This window comes from Dryobates pubescens, chromosome 9 (assembly GCF_014839835.1).
Source record: "Dryobates pubescens isolate bDryPub1 chromosome 9, bDryPub1.pri, whole genome shotgun sequence".
Taxonomy (NCBI): Eukaryota; Metazoa; Chordata; class Aves; order Piciformes; family Picidae; genus Dryobates; species Dryobates pubescens.
This window is the reverse complement of record NC_071620.1, coordinates 33,156,646-33,176,216: the sequence shown is the minus strand read 5'-3', so window position 1 is coordinate 33,176,216 and position 19,571 is coordinate 33,156,646. Positions and strand designations below refer to the sequence as shown.

General features: G+C 38.1%; 1 protein-coding gene across 1 annotated transcript in view; it reads right to left on the bottom strand.

Annotated features, from left to right (window-relative positions):
* The window catches only part of KIF13A (kinesin family member 13A), a 111,411-nt gene that overhangs the window by 22,192 nt on the left and 69,648 nt on the right, over positions 1-19,571 (bottom strand). Inside the window, exons 12-23 of the mRNA XM_054164441.1 lie at positions 19,026-19,136; positions 17,777-17,911; positions 16,490-16,620; positions 14,833-14,919; positions 14,551-14,717; positions 8,597-8,807; positions 5,396-5,558; positions 4,573-4,713; positions 2,864-3,013; positions 1,610-1,774; positions 806-979; positions 118-269 (exon numbers count right to left, since the gene is read on the bottom strand). Coding sequence (XP_054020416.1) covers positions 118-269; positions 806-979; positions 1,610-1,774; positions 2,864-3,013; positions 4,573-4,713; positions 5,396-5,558; positions 8,597-8,807; positions 14,551-14,717; positions 14,833-14,919; positions 16,490-16,620; positions 17,777-17,911; positions 19,026-19,136 — 1,787 coding nt within the window. The remainder of the gene's footprint in view (positions 1-117; positions 270-805; positions 980-1,609; positions 1,775-2,863; positions 3,014-4,572; positions 4,714-5,395; positions 5,559-8,596; positions 8,808-14,550; positions 14,718-14,832; positions 14,920-16,489; positions 16,621-17,776; positions 17,912-19,025; positions 19,137-19,571) is intronic.

Genomic DNA, 19,571 nt, shown 5'->3' with positions numbered 1-19,571 from the left:
TACAAAGACATCCCCACGAAAACTAATGGTTGCCTTGCTGAAGGATAGTTGTGTGCTACAAGTATTTGCAAGCCTTTGGAAAGCTGATGGAAGCATTCACGTTTAATTTGTTTGTACCTGTCTCTCAGTGTTCTGGTTTTTGCATGAAGAGAATCAACTTCCCAAATAGAGCTGCCATTGCCAGTGCATCTGTGACCCCACACCTCAACAGCAAGAGCTCCTTCTGAAATGAACTCCAAAAACTCCTCTGTGACATTCACCACATAATCCTGGCAATGAGATGAACAAATTACATTCAGCTAAATGAAATAACTGTATCTCCTCAAATAGTTTGTAAGGACACACCCAACAAGTACCTATCTGTAGGGTAGAACTGTACAGTTTGGATCATCAAGTTCAACTCTGGTCAAGAAAGCTGTGCAAATTACATAATGTCAGCAATTCCTGCATCTGCATCCTGCATTTCATGCTTTGACAATTTCCATTAAAATGATGTCACAGCTCAAATATCTTTTTAAAGATATTGAGCTTACTGAACAAGTATGTAAGGTGTCATTATATAAAGTACAGTTTCCCCCAAGTACTAAAGACAACAGCTGGATTTAAAAGACCAATCAACTAAAAGACTTTTTTCTTCATTGGGCTGCATTTTGGAGAAGTGATGAAATGAAATGCTCCAGCATTCTCAAGTAGAGTCAAAAGTCATTAGTTACACAAATTGATGCCTTCCTTCACTCTCAAATTCTAAACAGCTTATTTCAAACATACCATCCTCCCAATAACACTGTTTCATAACATTAGTTACCTTACAGTGGGAGAAAGTCACTGTAAAATGAGCATCTTTACTCTGAGGAGAAGGCACATCTGGATCTACCACTGGCGCTGCTACTGTTGACTCGCATTGATCCCAAAATGTATATTGACAAAAGACGAAGTTGGAGAGATTAGGTGGCAGTCCAGTTGCTTCTTTTATTTTCACCTGAGGGGACAAAATAGATGTTGTAATAAATATCATGGCTTCTTCTTTAAACTGTAAATTGCTCAAAAGCTAAAGTATTTTACCCCAAAAGCACCAACAGTCAAGAAGAATTTTTAAAGGACACCTCCAACTGCTTCCTAAGGAGGTCCCTATTTAGGAAATCCATATTTTGCTTATGCAAGGAAATCAATTAGATGCATCTAACTAGCCTGCACATGTGCATGCTTTCTTTTGAGGAGGCTGATAACCTTGAATAGAGAATGAAGCACTTAATCACAGAACAAATGAAGTCCAAACTCCTCCTATAGATACTACATTATCTGATTAAACAAACCATAGGAGATGAAGAAACATGGGGAAACAGTTTGTCCTTTTCTATCTGCCAAGGATGGTCCTTGTAACATCAGTATCTATGATGGAGATCAACATATACTAGAAACTAATGCAAATTACTGTAGACACTGGCAACCACAGACTGATGTACATTGAACCAAAAGAAGATAATTTTCTCTTTTCTCTTTAGATAATTTTAAACAAGCAACAGCCTGTGTGGCTCAATAATTTTTACATCAGACTGACCACATAGTTACAAAGGCCTGAAACTTAAATTCATCAGGTGTTCTCACTTACCCTGCAGGAGAGCTTCTTTGCTCTGTGAATAATTTCTCCATTGTGATCTGTGACTTCCAGACTCCCACTCTCACTGGAGTTTTCAGATGAGTCATCTCCTTCTACTACACGTTCTGGGACAGACCCAGTGACTCGCATTACTTCAACGTGCAACCGTCCTGCAACCTAAGGCAAGATAAATACTAAGAACCTATGTGCAAGAGACTTAAAGACATTAAGGGGGCAGACATCTAAGTCTAGGTGAGCAGAAACACAACTGAATGGTTCTCAACCACAAAATGAAAAATGACAACATCAAAAAAGAGGACAAAGGAATAACAAATCTCAAATGTATTTGTAGGCAGAACTATTGACCTTCTTAATTCACAAACAACAGAAAAGTTATACAGTGTCATGACTGTGTATCAGAATATTATGCCCTGGCTTCAGCTGGGACAGAGCTAATTTTCTTTTCTTAGTAGCTAAAATAATGCTGTGTTTTGGATTCAATATAAGACAAATGCTGATAACACACTAGCATTTTTAGTTGCTGATAAAGAATCAAGGACTTTTCAACTTCCCATGTTGTGCTAGTGTGCAGGTGCACCAGATGCTGGGAAGGAACACAGCCAGGACAACCTCCCTGAACTAGCTGAAGGGTTCCCTACCATAGAACATCATATGCTTAGTGTATGAATTGGGAGGAGTTGGCCAGGATGAGCAGATCACTGGCTGGGCATCGGTCAGCAAGCAGCGAACACTTGCACTGTGAATCACTTATCCTTTTCTTGGGAGTTATTTCTGTCTCTTTTTGTTCTCTTTCTTTTCAGTGCAATTATTATATTTTAAATAACAGTAATAATTATAGTTTATTTTACTGTAGTGATTAAACTGTTCTTATCTCAAATGATGAGTTTTCTTCCTTTTCAATGCTTCTCCCCATCCCACTGAGAGAAGGAAAGGAGGAGTGACCAGTGGCACAGCATTTAGCTGCCACCTGGCATTAAATTTACACCGATACCAAGAATTTTGTTCTATTTTAGTATCTGGGCAGTTGTAAATAGTTGAACATTCCAGGTCAAGTTGGATGGGGCTCTGAACAATCTGCCCTAGTTGAAGATGTCTCTGCTCACTGAAGTGGGGTGAACTAGATGACTTTTAAAGGTTCCTTCCAATCAAAAGAATGAGATGATAACACAATACAATGTCACCCTGCCAGTGTGTGCACAGGGCTGTGCCCAGCCTGCTCTAGGTGAGGGCATGTCAGGGCTTTACCTCCCCCTGCTGACTGATGATGGGCACAGCGTACTGCAGCTTCACCTCATGGAAAAGGCACTCCAAAAACACATTGGCAACACCAATTAAGTTGTGATTCTCTTGCGCTTCATAAAAAGGATCACCTCTTTTGCCAATCAGCTTCCTTATCTGTTATGAAGATCACAAAAGTTAGGTTAAAACTTTAAATGTAGGAACACAAGATCAAATAACCACCTAATGTAAGATCATAGCATGAAAGTTAAGTCACTACCAATCTTTTCTGTTCCTGTTACACAATTAGAAAGAAACTAGAAGCATATCAGAAATACAAAATTAAATCTTTCTGAAATGAAGTCCTTGAGACGAGACATTATATAATCTTTTCTTTACTGTGATGACCTACACTTTTTGTAGTGATGTTAAGACAAAGCAGATTTTACCATGAGCTAGCACAGTAGCTATTGATTTCACCTTACTTCTCCGTTCTGTTTACAATTTTAAATGACAAGACAAGTCATTCCCAGGTGGAAAAGTTGATCTGGCTGCTGGGTACCACTACAAGGGCAAAAGGGAAGGTGCAGGATGGCTACCATTTAAGTCTGAAAGTGTTCTTTTTTTATGACTCTCAGAGCTGAGATCACATCTGCAGCATTTTCTACTCAAGTACCCCATATACAGCCACAAAGAATTCATGCAGATTCCTAGCAGGATATGCACCCCTCAGTGGACTTGTTAGCTCCTTCCTTTCTCCTCTTCCTTCATCTTCAACACATGCATTTGACCTACGTGTTTCTATGCAGCACATAGAACACATGCATTATGAATGACATAGGTCATGGCAAGGATGATCCTAGCTCAGGCAGACATAATGTATTCAAAGGATGTGCTATCAGTTCTTACTAAAGTCAGCAGCAAAATCATCGTTGTCTTCAATGGGCACAGATGAAGTGCTTGACCTCCCCTGTGTTATGATTTTAGAGATTCCCATTGTCCCGTCCAAGGCATGTAACAAAGGCACAATAGCTGTTCAAACATATTTGAGAACGATTCTTGATACAAGTAATTTAGGTGCTCCCTATCAGCCACAAGACAGCAAGATACTTCCTAGGCAATTCTACCTGGACACTTAGAGGAGACATCCTCTGGAACCCCAAATCTCACATCTCTCTTGCCATTAAATAAGCAAGCTTTTGACGAGTCTCACGCTTATTGGCCAAGGCTAACTTATTACTTAAATTCTCAGGAAATGCCACTTGGTTTAGACAGATACTGATGTAGACCAAGTTTGTTTAATTGATTTCTTCACTGCTTTAGAACTTACAAATGAAATTATAGAATATTGAACATTTTAAGATCAGTTTCTACACTGCTAATATGTTCTCCATGTTGAGCATATCTAAGCAGCATCCTTGCTACCTTTGACACTGACCACAATGTAATAATTTTATTTCTAATGCAGCTTGGTGCTTCCATTCAGAACTGGTGCTTGTCTGCATGGCACATTATGCCAGGAAAACATAGGCTTAGTGGTATCATGAGTCACTACCTCGGCATACTTACATCTGAGAATGCAAGTGAAGATAGGACATAGCTGTGTTTTATCTGCATAGGCACCCTTTAACACACAGTCATTGCACTGGATCCATACAACATATTGTAAGGGGTTAAAAAAAACAACACAAAAACCACCTCAATCTCTGATCTCTTTCAGAAAATGTATACAATACCTCAGGACTTTTCTCCTTCCACTCTTGATAGAGGTCTCTCATGTCAATCAGTTTGTTCTCTAGTTTCTCAATGGTCCACACTTGAGTACCTTTTCCTTTTCTTCTCACTTGAATAGCAGGCTCGCTTACTATTGCGCCCCTCTAAATCAGAGGAAAACATAATCACTGTAGGAAAGTGCATGTAAGTATTTTAACCATTCAATCATACTGCATTCCTAAAGAGGAATAAAATACAGAACATACAGCTTCTATCTACATGCCAGCCATACTCTCTGTTCTCAAACACAGCATTAGCCTATATATCTCTCAAGGTGCAGACTTTTACATAGAATACATAGAATACATAGAATACATAGAATACATTGACCTTCTCAGACAACTACCACTCACCCAGGAACATTAACGCTTTCAATCAAATCACTTAAGACGAGCACATTATCCTAACTGCTATCATTACATTTACAGTAGCACTACAACTAGAGAACCCCTAAGACAAAACCAGTAGACATCTGTAATAGAAAACAGTGATTGTTGCAATTATAAATAAAATGTAGGTTTTACAGCAACAGAACACAAATGTCTGTTCACAAATCACATACACATATGGTGATCATACACTTGAAAGACAAGCAAGAGCCATACTTACAAGTAAAATGGGAGCACAGCATAAGTATTCAATACTTTCAATATATTAAAGCCAGGTAGCACCTATATTTTGCCTAACAAAAGTAACATTTTATAGCCTCAAGACAGACAAATGTTACATACATCTATACATTTTAGTCATAAAACTACATCTTCCAGCATTTGTTGTTGTCATTACCTTCTTGTTGGCACTGAGGTTTTCAGCAGGGATCTGAAGTGTTACTTGATAATCTGTTAGCTTACTCATTTCTTCTGCTAAGAAGTTTGCTTCTCTCACCAGTGTATTTGCCTTTACTATCTGCTCTCGAAGTTTAGCCAGGCTCTGTCGAAACAATTCATCCCTGTGGTGCAGTAGGTAACATGAAAAATACACAGAAGCCTATTTCTATTATTGGAAAGCTGCAAACAAAGGTGCTAACAAAGACTTTTGTGAAACAAGTTTAAGAAGAAATGCTGTATTGCACTATGTCAGTAGACACCAAACAGTGTCAGACAATTTTATTCAGGAAAAGCAGTGATCCCATACTAAACAAACACATTACTGTCGAGGTAAGTCTAGCGCGGTAATGCCCAAATAGAAGGGCACAGTGCTGTGGGAGCTGTTGTTTGTTAAAAGCCCCAGGGACATTCCTACTTTTCCAGAAATTAAATAATTGCAGCTGTCTTTCTCTTTAATCTGGAGTCCTGCTCCACAAAAACTACCAGTCACAACATGTGAGACTCCATCTTGATAAAACTCACTTTTCCTCAGATCATGATGTTGGAACCTGCAACTGCTGCAGGCCACAGCCTGACATTACACAACTAGGGCTTTGCAGTGCTACAGACCCCCAGCCCTCCCTCCAGATCTTTTAGCCATCTCAAGCATATATGTTAAAAAAAACTAAGTCCTATATCCCCACAGTATCTTTTCAATAATTATATGAATGAGCACAGGTTAGAGCTTGTAAACTACATAAAGAATATGGACGAATACCAAGAAGGTTTCTCAGGCCTGTCTGAGCAAACCTGTTCTAACACAACACCAGGCAAACCTGCTATGACACATGCTATTCCTCCACCTGTGATACTAAGATATGCTTTCCCCTATGATTGTCTTTAATTTGCCTTTAAAAGTATCACAATTATCCTCTGAGCAAATGTGAAGTCCCCCTTTTCTGCCTTTCTTTGTAACCCCAAAAGCACTTACTGTGTCTCATCAGCTTCACAAAAGTCATGAACAGACTTCAGATATTTCAGTGACCAGCGCTTTTCAGTATGATTTTTTTAAGCTTTTCTATGCTAAAGTCCTCCTGAAATACAGTACATGTTGTGCACATACACTTCTCATTTCTAGAGAATACATTTTACATTACAGACAAGTGTAGGATGAACAAGTAAACTCACAGGCCTTGCTGTGAATAGAGGCAGTTTGGCTAATTGCCTTTATTCAAGTAAGTGTAGATCTTTTGTATGTCTCTACAGTACAAGCCACAGACAACTGTCAATATGCCTTTCAGTTCCCAACAGAAGGCTTCTTGAGTGGCTTTTTCCCAAAGAACACCCAAACTGCACTCTGCTGGCTCCCCAATACCTCAAAGTGGTAAATGACCAGCAGTATTAGCAAGCAGCCCTGAATCTTAGTGCCTTTAACATGCTTAAACATGCAGCTTTGTCTCTTTCCCCTATCCAGGCTAAGTCTGCAACACTGGAGTGTTTTGCTGGATCTTAAACAGTTCCCTGCTATCAGTAGAATTTTAGTATGCTTCCTCCTTATCTACTCTCAGCATTATATGGAAAATTCCTTTCCCTTTGCCTCTTGTTTCTGTTATCCAGTCCATCAAGATTAAGTGAGCATTTCCAGATCATGGGAGTGACACATTCCACAGACAGCTATAATTTTGGATTCACCCAGAAAAGGAAAGCAGAGTCAAGACTTGCTCATTAAACAGTACTTAACACTGAGCGTGCATCGCACCTGCAATCACTGCGAGACTGCTGCCTTGCTGGAGAGACAGAACGCAGCTTTGATCTGTAAGCACTGCAAGAGCCATGGGATACAGCTATGGCCAATTCCTCCCTTAATCCAGGAAACTGGCATCTGGTGAGCTTTCTGAGGAGGCTCCCACACCAATTTTTTTCTTAGCTAGATTCTTCAGAAAGGAATAGTTTAAGACTACAAGGTGACCTTATGAGTAATATAATCGATTACTATGGGTAGTTCTCATTACAGTTGTGCTGTTCCATTCAGAGCTGTGCCAGCACCCTTCTGGAAATTTAAGCAATTTTTTTAAAGCTTCAGATAGAAATAATTAAGAAATCCTACAAAATTCATATCACAAGTTCCATTAGGATATTAACCAAAGCAAATGCCCACTGAATATCAAATCCCGAAACAATCTTTTAACCCAAAAAAGGGAAACTTAGAATCTGAACACTAAGGAGATGTCATTGCAAGTCTCTGGAACTCCTAATGCCAGATAATGAATATGCTGAACCTCTGGTCCAGTACACCACCACCTCCCCTCACTCCAACAAATTAATTTTGTTCAAAGTCACACAGGGTTAACTTTATGCCAACAGGTTTTAACACCAGGTCAGGTATCATCTGTCTTTCCACAGTCAGCATAAAGGCAGAATAAACTGTGTGATGTGTTCAAGCTGATCTGACAGATACAACCACGTGCCTACAACTGCTGCCTATCACTGCTACCTACTGCTGCCTATCTTGCTGGCAGATCTGGTAGAGCTCAGCTTCATGTGCAATGGTGACAGAGCAACAGCTAAAGCTGCACTAATCAAATCTCACACAATTCAGACACTTGGTTCTTTTGCACCATGCTACCATGCTTTTACAGCAGAAATCCCTCAAAGATTTATTTCTGGTTTCCTATGTAAGAGGATTCAGTTTTCTGTTGTTGTTTCAGTATTCCAAATCTCTGCTAGAACAATTAAAAAAAAAAAAAAAGTATACCTAAGAGGATCTTCTGGAGGACAGGAAATTGACAATTAGTTTAGGAAAACTTATTCTATGGCAACACCAAGAAAACATTATCAGAGTCTTTACTGATCACTGTGAAGAGTGTTCACTAACTTAAACAGTAATTGCTAAAGCAAACTTTTCAGGAACACTTTTCTAGTTAAAAAGGCAAAGCTATAATGCTGCCCATTAAAAGCTACATTCTTATTTCATGAGTGTTATAAAGGAAGATGTTGTATATATGCTACACATCAGAGTCTAATCCTAAATGAAATGCTACCACTTTGGTGGAGGCACACCTTGTATAGCGTGTCAACTCCACAAAAAAAATACTGTCAGTTCATGACAGATGGTTCAGGCCTCTTATTTTGCCATTTGCAGTTCTTATTAGGTCTTTTATTTTAACTCCAGTATTCTCACCTCTCTTCTGTCCAGAGATTTACTTTCTGCTGTGCAGTCTGAGCAGTGTAGGAGAGTCTGTCGCTGCCATGCTGATGCTGCCTTTCTGGAGACAACTGCTGTCGCAGCAGCTCTAACTCACGCTCATACATCAGCCGCTGCTCCTCCAGAGCACTCCGCTTCTCTTCCAAGTACTGCTTCTCCAAGATCTGCACCACATTTTGTACTGGGTCTACAAAGAAAGGAAAAAAAAAAAAAAGAGGGGAAAAAAAAAATCCAGAAAGGTGAGAAAATGCCATTTCAGCATTACAGAAGATTCATTATTTGGTAACAGCAATCAACATATCCCAGAGTCTTTGCAAACACAACATGGTCATTGCCCACCAAAACAAAAGCCAAAATCATCAATATTGCATTAAATAGGTACATCCAAACAGGAAAACAATACAGCATGCAATGAGGCTAGAAGCAACAGTTAAGACCCTTGTCTATTGCCTATGTTGCACTGTGTTGTTACAGTATGCTCCAGAATCCCAGGAGGAAAAAGAATAAATGGCAAAGGGAACAGATTAATAACAAAACAAAGCAAAATACATGGGAAGATGATGTTAGCCAGAGAAGGAAATGACTTAAGGAAGTCAAAAGCCATTTACTTTCTTCATTTTGGCAGAGAATGAAGCATGTTGGAGAGCTCAGATGAAAACTTAGACAAACAAATTGTCTGACTCGTCAAGCGTTGCATTGCACCAGTGTGCTTTGCAACACTGAAGCAGGCAAAGTATGTTCTGGAGGGAACCTCTGCATTTAGCTTGACAAACAGTATTTCATCTTGTTATCAGCCCAGAATAAATATCCATTCAGATACTCTATCCTGAAATAACTGCTTATGTCGGTCAGCCTTGGTTAAACCTAAATTGCAGTCAAATCAAGGAAACATTACTCCATCTGTTCCTGGTTTTAGGTCCAATGCCAGAATGTACCTCTGCAAGAGCAATTCAATGGAATAAACTCCTTCTATATAGTGCATGTATGTATCTGCTTCATACATTATATTTGAGGGATTAAAATACAGCAAAGGAGTGGTTTGCAAGAGGACCAGTCTAGATGAATACGAGTGACAGCAAATCACCCAGCAGACTGCTGGTTCTGTACATCAGAAAGGGAAAGGAGAGGAACTGGAGTGTTGGATTATTAGGAGAAGCAGCATTTCAGTTCTAGGACATGGCAGAATTTTCAAATGCAAAATCTTTCAGTTTTAAAATAATTGTTTGTGATACCTCTTGCATTCCAGAAATAAAAAATTGGGGGGGAGGGTGAGGAAGAGCTGCTGTGACTTTTGAGGATGACTGTTACAAAGGAGGAAGAAAATAAACCTAGATTTAATTACACTGTCCTGCTTTGGAACTAGAGGTACACCTCTCAAAAAACAACCCAAAACAAAACTACAAAAAAACTCCAAAATAACAAAAGACCCCACCCCAAAACAAACCAACATAACCCCCCAAAACAACACACCAGAAAGCCCTAATATTACAAAAATACTGCAAACAAAAACCAGAACAACAAAACACCCACAACAAAACCAAACCAAACCAAACTACAAACACCCAAAACAAAGACAAAACCCACCCAAACAAAAAACCCCACCACCCCACAAACAAACAAACAAACAAACAATACCCCCAAACTAAAAATCTACCCCACAACCACATTGGTGTGATTTAGTTATGGGTGATTTTGCTTTTACTACCAAAACCTCATCCTCATAAGATTTTGTTTAAGTTTTCCTGATACTACAAAGCTACAGGAAACAAAAACTGGGTTACAATAGAGAATTCACATGAAAGCTCTGCAGGGGTTTCATCACTAATAGTATATGTTGGTCATCAAACCACATCCCCTCTATCCTGACATTACTGCATCTAATAATCTGTAACAACTTATTACTAAATCTACTGAGACAAATTATGCTAAAGATCAACTAACTCACCATCTGCAATTTTAACATGCATGGCCATTGAGGCATCACCTCATAAAACAATTGTTCCCTGTTATAAATGCCAGATAAGCAAACAGGATCTCCGGGGTTCTGTTGTTACAGTGGGTTTGTATTTGTCTCTCAGCAGCCTTTTTTGAAGTATTAAGATTGATGTATAGAAGGAAACAAACACTTCTGCAAGTTTTTACTGCAGGCCCAGCCATGGAAGAAATGGCTGGCTTTACACAAAGGATGCATAAAATACCACTACAATGGCAATTATAAAGCAGAGAGTTTAAAAAAGAAAATCAGTCAGTGTAAACCGCAATCAAATAGCAATACAGTAATGCATAAAAGTGTCTTTAAAAAACCTGGAAATACTACTTTTTAGTACATGCCATTCTCAGAAAGATAGTTAGCCCTTTTTAGCAATGAAACAGTGCAGCAAAAGCAACTGACTGAACCGAGTTCTAATATTCTACATCACAAAGTTATTCATGTTGATCTGCAGTATCTTTCTCCTCCTAACTCTTCCAGATAATACTAGAATTGCCTTCACATGCATAGGTTTTGCTGCATAATCCATAAACCATCTTTAATTATGTGTAAGAATGGTTAAGAAATCGGGTATTATGCAGAAGATAGAGAAGAGGCATAGAAGAAATTAAAACCCCTCTATTGTGTTTGCAAACACAGGAAATTAATCTAAGGCTGACTCATTGAGACTTCCCTAAACTGCTCAAAGACCATCTCCGAGTTCAGGGAACAGATTACCTTAATAAGTGTGATCTTTTCAACCACCTAGACTTACAGGATCAGAACCACCACAAGGTTAAATTATGCCATGGAAAATACTTGGAACAAGATGCAAGAACCTAGTCTAAAACTTTACTGTTTCAGTGAAATCCATTACTGGTTGAGGGGAGTAGTTTTTCATTTTAATAAAAGCATAAGGTTAACCTATACTTTTAGAAAAGTCTTAAATTTAACTTTTGAAAGAGCTTATGGAGAAAATCCAAATTTTTTCAGTTAGGAAAAAGGGTGAGCAAAATATGGTGTTAATTATAAACCATCTAGTTAAAAGATGAAAAATAGTCAAGTTTCTCACAATTCAAAATACCTACAGTAGTATTTAAGTTAGATATAAACATAATGTTCCACTATTTTGGATTTCTCATGCAATGTCAAATAAATTAGGGAAGAGTCTACACAGTGCCTGCCAAACACACAGCAAATTCTATACAGTGTTAGAAGTCTCAAAGTCCCAATCCTTTGCATATTATGTAACAAGAGTTCAATGGCCCTGAAAAGACCATTTGTATGCAGTTAATGCTCTGCAAAACATTAGAATATTAACATTGAGCCAGAAGAATGTATGAGCAGCATTTATTACATTACTGCAAATGTCACTTAATTCACATCTTGCACCTGTTAGTCCAGTAACAACAATACTGAAGAAATCCCTTAAGATGTCATCTAACTGCAGTTTTCTATGCAAGTTAGAAGGTGGCTTTGACACAGGCTGCTTAGCTACATTCATCAAAATCCCAATACTGAGCTGTAACAGTTTTGTTTGCTTAAATGAGAAGCTGCATAACCTAATCACATTGTTTACTTAACCAATGCACAGTGTACAAGAATAAAGTAAACTACTTTGCTGCATTCTGTGTTTGACCAGCATCACAAATTAGCTGTACAAAGCTGATCTGACAGAATCCCACAAAGAAAGCTAACATGCTGAAGGGAGGAAAGAATCTGGATGTTTACTTTACAGCTGTTTTCAAAGTTAGACATTCTCCTCAGAGCTTCTTTAGAGCTGGATCTAATATGTGACACTGTTGTGCTGGTTCCGCGCCATAGAAACAAATGTGTTTGCACACTGGAGAAGCTAGGCTATTTATTTAAAGAGAGTTACTGTTCTCAAATAGATCAAGGTGGGAGATAAAACAACCAAAAACTCAAACCAAAGGAAAAAAAACCAAAATCTCTTTCTCTTGGGCTATATGTTAATACATCCCTAAAAGATAATAATCTATTTTAAAATGTTAAATTACCTCTTTGCCCTCCCCCCACCCAGCTTTCTCCAGGGCATGTAACAGAATTAATTGTCATCAGTTTATTTCTTCTTCCTTACCCATATTTATTTTTCATTTTAGGAAGAATTAATAAATGGTGTTATAATGAAAGCTGCTTTGCTCCTTACCCAACAAACTGGAAGCCTGTCAGAAAAGAATGTATTTTAGCATTGAGAGCAACAGAACTTGGAAGCATGATCTAGCTTTCAATCAGAAAACCAGATTATGATCTTCAGAGCCACTTGTTTTGTCAGGGTTTTATTATAACTTACTACTACAAATTAGTTAAGTCACACCTATGTGAGAGGGAACAGAAGAGACAAGAAATTGAATTACTGGGTTATGATGCCTCTGAAACTGTGCAATGTATGACTGTTAACATTTGCTGCACATTAGGGAGGAAAGCTGTAAAGAAACAAGGTCTGTACTGTTCTTGGGCAAAGACAGAAAACAACCAACAAAAACTGGCTTGGACCACAGTCCAAAAAGCCTACTGAACTAAAACATTAAGACACTTGTGAAGAACCATTTCAGTCAGCTAGATAACAGCATATAAAACCCAAAAAATGTGACCCCCTGTTCAAAGAACACAGACTCATTATAGACTGCTACAGCTTAGTCAAACCTCTGGTTAGTGACAAGCAGATCAAGCATCAATTAATGCTTTCAAATTTCTCCAGCAGTCTCATGCATGAGCCAATAGAGTTCAAAACCTTTGTCCCAGTTTTGGCAAAGAGATGGGATGATCTGAGGCCTTAAAACAGGCAACAGACTCTTCACAAGGGATGACAACACTGAAGACCACCAGGATGGCAGATTCATCTGAAATTCATCTCCTGATATGAGTGAATCATAATGAGAATATTTCTACTATCAAACAGTAACTTCACATCAGTTTAAATGACCTGACCCTGTAATGCTCTCACACAAGCAATCTCATTAAAATCAAACTCAAAACAAACAAAAACCCCAAAAAAACCCAAACACAAAACCCCACAAAACCAAAACCCCATATATATACGTACACATATATACAAAATCTTCAAACTACTGCTAGAGCATCAAGCACACAAAATCATTGTGCTGTACTCCACAGCAAAACAGAGAAAGTTAAAGAGAAGGAAGTGACCAAGAAAAAAATGTAAATGCTGTATTTCAACAACTAAGCCACAACAGTGGAAATAGTGCAAAGATATGAAGAAAGGAGAATGAAACCCAACGAAACACCATCTATTATGTCTTCTTGGTCAGTGATCAAATTTTGTGCGTATTACTAAACCTGTACAAAGTATCCAGTAGTTTACCAAGTCTTTCAGCACTTCTTCATGCTATATTACATCCTATGAATTATGACTTGCCTTCTGGAAAGCATGAAGACATCCTAATATTTCATATACATCAGACTATTATTTTGTATAGATTGTATTTTCTTACATTGTCCATAAAGGAATCATGATAGTATTTTATTTAATCATTGCTAAGACCCTAAGAGTTATCAAGTGTTAAAACCCCACTGGGTAACACTCAACTATTGGTTTTCTATCATTCCAGTGTTTTTCTACTAAGGTTAAAATGGGGTCAGTAATATTTGATACAAAGGGATGGATGAAACAAACGAAGCCATATCTACGGAATTCTTTTGACAGGCACAATTTAGCTGCAGTATAAAGGACAGCAAATGTACAGATAAAATTGTGCCAAGGCACAAACCAACTACTAATTGTTGTGTGTATACACCTAGAGTTTTTAAAAATTTTTTATTTCAAATAATATATGCCTAACATCATTTCTGCAAACCTATCTTTTCCTGAAAACACTCCTAATACCTCTGGAGTCAGAGTACCCTTTGTTTTACCCAGAAAGCAGGATCTTAATTTTTAAGACAATCTAACAAGAACATTTTTATCTGGCCATTGCCTTACCATTACTATTCAGTGTCTTCATAATAACTTCCATTTGTGCAAATTCATAGTTGTAGTCTGGTTCTGAAGAAGCTTCACTGGCTGCATCCAGATCATGGTCTCCTAATGAAGTTTCTTTCTCAAGGTCTTTCAGCCAGTCTCGACGTTTCCTCTTTGGTAAATTGATTCTGTGTAAAAATTGAAATTCAGTTTCTAAAATGTTTATACAGAACAGCAGAAGAAAAAAAAACCAACATAAAAAGGTGAATGTGAAGAGGTTGGATTATAAATACCAACTATTACCTAAAAAAGTGGTTGTTTCCCCATAATATTCTATCTCCATGCCATAACTGAGTGACAGAACATACCAGCGTACCGTTTACACAGGATCTGAAAGAAGAAAATACAACTTCAGCCAAATCCTAAAAATAAAAGGTTGAAAAATAACTGCAAGATCTACTGTTTCTCCCACATACAGACAGTGATTTGTATCACATGATATACAAATACACTAGGTCTCATTAAAGAATCAAGATGAAAGTTACTGGTCGGATTTTTACTGCCAGAATTAAACACTTTTCCCCTCTAGCTTTGGCGGGTATGATTCTTCAATAAACATACAAAGTTGCTTTTAATTACATACCCATTTCTCAATGTAGGTCACACTGCCTATTTCTTGTGAACAGTCTGTAAACTTGGATGCATGCAAATCCTACAGATAAAATTTCTCCACGACATAACTTACTCAACACAGAGTCGTAAAAATACTGTGAACATACTCTACATTCAAGAATAAGAAAAGATCCTTAGATCCAAGTTTCATTCCTTCAGCAGAGTGTCTGTTATTAACAAGGGTCTATTTTTGTGAACATCTGGTATACTGCTAGACTTGAGTTTAGATTTCTCTGTATTTAAGTTTAAATCACAAAAATAGGAAAATGGAGCTGTTGAACTTTGACCTATTGGAGTCACAAAGCAAAACATTTTCTTTTTAAGAGGAAAAATAACAAAAACTTAAGCAAAATGTAAAAGGCCTTTCCAGAAGCAGTCTTCTGGATTCAGCTGTCTCTCAACACAAACACTTAAGTATTTGAGTAAAAAAACCAAAAACATCCCCAAACCCTCCCCCCCCCCCCAAAGCTTTAATGTCTTTTTCAATGAAATTCTGGTAACTAAATTTCTGTTACTTAAGCATTGCAGATCAGGCACGAGAATCTTTTTTTCCACTGACATGTGACTTAGTTCTTGCCAGTCAAAATGACTGATTTCCAGTACAGTAACTCTATCACCACAAGTCTGAATCCCATCTGTTTGAAAGTTTGTACTGCAGAAGGCAAAAAAAGAAAAATGCAAATACCAAGAGATCACAGAAGCACCAAGTCTGGAAGAGACCTCAAAGATCATCAAGTCCAACCCGATAATTTTAACAAGAGAGATCAGATTTTTCAGAAGGTGTCTCTCAAATGTTTGTTTCCCCCTTCAATACTAATTTATACATTATTTAGATGCTCAGATTTCAAACAAGCAGCATGACTATGCAACTAGGACAGCGGTAGTGCTTATCATGCCATTGGAGATGCCATCAAGGCACAGCTTCTTAACTCATTGTACAGGTTGGACTGCCAAAAGTGCCTTAGTGATCCTGTTATCATGCAAGCCACAGACAGGCAATGGCCCCCTATTCCTACTGAATAACTTTGAAAGATGATTTACTTTGAGTCAAACCACTGATGGCCTGTTAAGTGGCAAAGTGGGTGGGTGGGTGTGGACACGTGTGGAAATATCATTTGTATCACTGAATTTCACTTCTAAATATCTCTATAAGTCATCTATAGTGAACTCACTCATTGCTCAGAGCTTAAAGGTACTTCTATGTAAACCAAAAACGCTTGCAAGTTATGTTATCTCCTGGTCAAGAAAAGCAAACACTTCCCTGGAAAGTGCTGCTGATCTCCCTTACCTTGCATTTTCTTTTGGTGTGAGTGTAACTTCTCCATCTAAAGCAATATCGATTTCGCAGTGTTCTGGTTGAATTCCTATACCAAAGAGCTGTATATCCTGTGTAGTATCTGCACCAACTCTTGTGTGATCCTAGAAGATAAGCTGTTACTAAGAGACAAGCAAACTACCACTATTTACGAGGAAATACTGGCTAAAGCACTGAGACTGCACTATCTATATGCTCTCCTTTGCCTAGCTCTTCTGTAGAGCAGAAATGATGCCAGCAGATTTAGGGACAAAGTCACAAATTGTTCCTCTGTTCTGCACTTTATTTTCATATCTTTTTAGATAAAACAGAATAAAGCAATTGACAAATTCTGAGTTAAAAATACTCTCAGACTATGCTTGCAAGCAAGCAATAAATGCAAGTAGTAAGGAAAATCACCCATGTCACCAAGGCATATACAATAGAGTAAAACATGGACAGTAAACCAAGGTGCACAGAATTGGCTCCTTTTCACATAACTATGCAGCAGCTCAAATACATTAGTATCTACATAATTTCAAGTTCTACTGTAAATTCTGCTTCTATACTTTGCTCTTGTTAGAGCAGTAAGTTGCACTAAAGCAGAAGCCTTATCTCTGAGTCTAAAGTAGAAAACTATTAAAACAGGCAGGGTAGCCTTTCATAGCTTTATTGACAAGGAGCTCATCTTTCCTTACAAGCACATTAGGTGAGCACTTGACACTATTTCACTGACATAAGACTAGGCTAAACAGAATGGTATGAAAGCTAGTGGCAGCAAGAAAAGACATTTTTGCATGTTTATCAGTGGTTCCCTCTCCCCCTGACCTCCTCCCCTCCCTGCTCTCTCAAGTTTTGCTGTCACCAAAACCTATGTTTATGTTTACTCTTACTGATTGCTACTAAACATCATCTCTTTATGACTAACTTATTCAATATTTAAAGCAATCTTCAGCTCACTAACAAGGAGGAGCATCAAACAGGAGACTCTCACTTCTACCCAAAAGGCAACTCTGTTCACATCCTGTCTGGGAAAGGCAGGATTTATCTCAGCCTTGGCACACACTGAACACTTCTCCCACAGCTGGCAATCAGGAGATAATTAAGAAAACAATACAGCTGAACTGCAAAGAGAGGACAAAAGCCTAAACAGTAGGACATGGCCTATCCTACTTAGCTACAACTGGGCTTAAAAATCTAGATACAACACATTGACCCAGAAAATCAAAACAATAAGCAAGTGTCCTTTCATTCTCTTAAGCATCCTATTTGTATTCTTACCTTTAAATAGTAAACCAGAAGCTCATTGAGAGCAGGATCTGCATTCAGGTTGACCAGGTAACACTTGTCATCTCCAACCTTGATACCTGAAGACTCAAGTGAAATTCCCATGCTCTCTAGCTGCCTCTGCCTCTCCTGCAAGCACAAAAATAGGTTAACCCCACCTGCTGCAACATGTAGAGACAACTACAGCAAGTAAATGAAAGCAGGGGAACCAAAGCTGAAGATGCACATTGCTGAGCCTGCATTCTGTGTATCACTGCCAGAAACAGAACTTCAGACATTGGTCAAGTAGCATGTGTTCAACAGCATTTTTACACACCAATGATAAAAATTTAGATCTAATCTTCAAACACCTCCTCCCCAAGGTGGAACTTACTCACTATGCAACCCAATTGATTTTATTAGAGCTACTCCTAAGTAACACAGTGTGGCTTTGAACCTCTGTATTAGTTAAAAACTAGTCTTAGCACCAATTACTTCAAAGTTGATCCCAGTCATAGATAATTTAGAAAGTCTCAAGCCACAGTTTAGGTTTATTCTCTAATATTATTAGTATTGATAATAATTAACAAGATGCTAAAGCATCTTTGCTTTGCTACAGTTTAAGTGTTGGGGGGTTTTGTTTGTCTGGCTGGGTTTGGTTTTTACCCTGCCTTTTAAAATTTTATTTGAACAGTGCTTGCTCCAAAGTGTGCTTCTGGAAAGGGAAACCATCCATACTTGTTCTCCAAGCCACAGAAGGTGGAAATAATGTAGAAGTCCACAGGAATCCAGAAGTCTTATTTTGCTTTTTATTGTTGTACTTAAAAATTAGTGTATACCCAAAAAACCCAACACCCAAACCAAAAAACACTAAAACCAAAAGCAAGAAGTATTGCCCAAAATTCTGATCCTTTTCTAATTCTTCATTTTCTTACTCACTTCAAGGTAAACACATCTAAGATTCTACTGCTGTCTTAGAAATAAACAAGCCACCCAAACATATTTTAGTATTTTATTTTAAAACCAATTATTAGCTTTTATCAGTGATATCATGACACAGCTACCTTTATTCTAGTGAAATTTAGACTTGCAGAAAACAACCAACAAACCAAAAAAACCCACCTCAAATCAGAAACAAGGAGAACAGACAAAAATAGAGGAATTTTAAATAGCTGGTGGGAAAGACAGTATAGTCCACTAAAGCTCATTACATTCAATTGACTTGCACTATGTGAGCATCTGGCCTTTTTGTCCTCTGAAATACCTGTGCAATTTCTTCTGTTTTCCTTAGCTTTTCTTCCCAGGTGACTGTTAGCTCTTTTATAAGTTTTTCAGATTCTTCCAATTTTTCCTTCAGTTCTGGTGCCTTCATGGCCTAAAACATAGAGAACAGAAAAAACATTCAGCTAATCCTCCAACCTCAACATCTGCCTGCATAGGGAAAAGTAAACAGAGCAACAGAATATGAGATGCAACAAATCCAGAATTCAACTATATCTCCAGGTTTTTCATGGCTGAAGAGGAAGAAACAGGCCATTTGTAAAGGAAGAGGACAGAAGCAACCTTATAATGGGTCCAGATTTGAAATAGCTGAAGACTGACATAGCTCCAGAGGCTAACAGAACCCAGAAAATCTCTGAGCCTGGCCACTCAGGCTTTAATGTCTGCATAAAATTATCTGCATATTTTGAATCTTCAAGTCTTAGCTGTCTGGAACTCAAAAGTCTTTCTTCCAAAACTAGTTTCAAATACAAATGCCTTTCAATATTTATCCTTCCACTCTACCTTGGTTTTGTAAATGTTCCTAGAA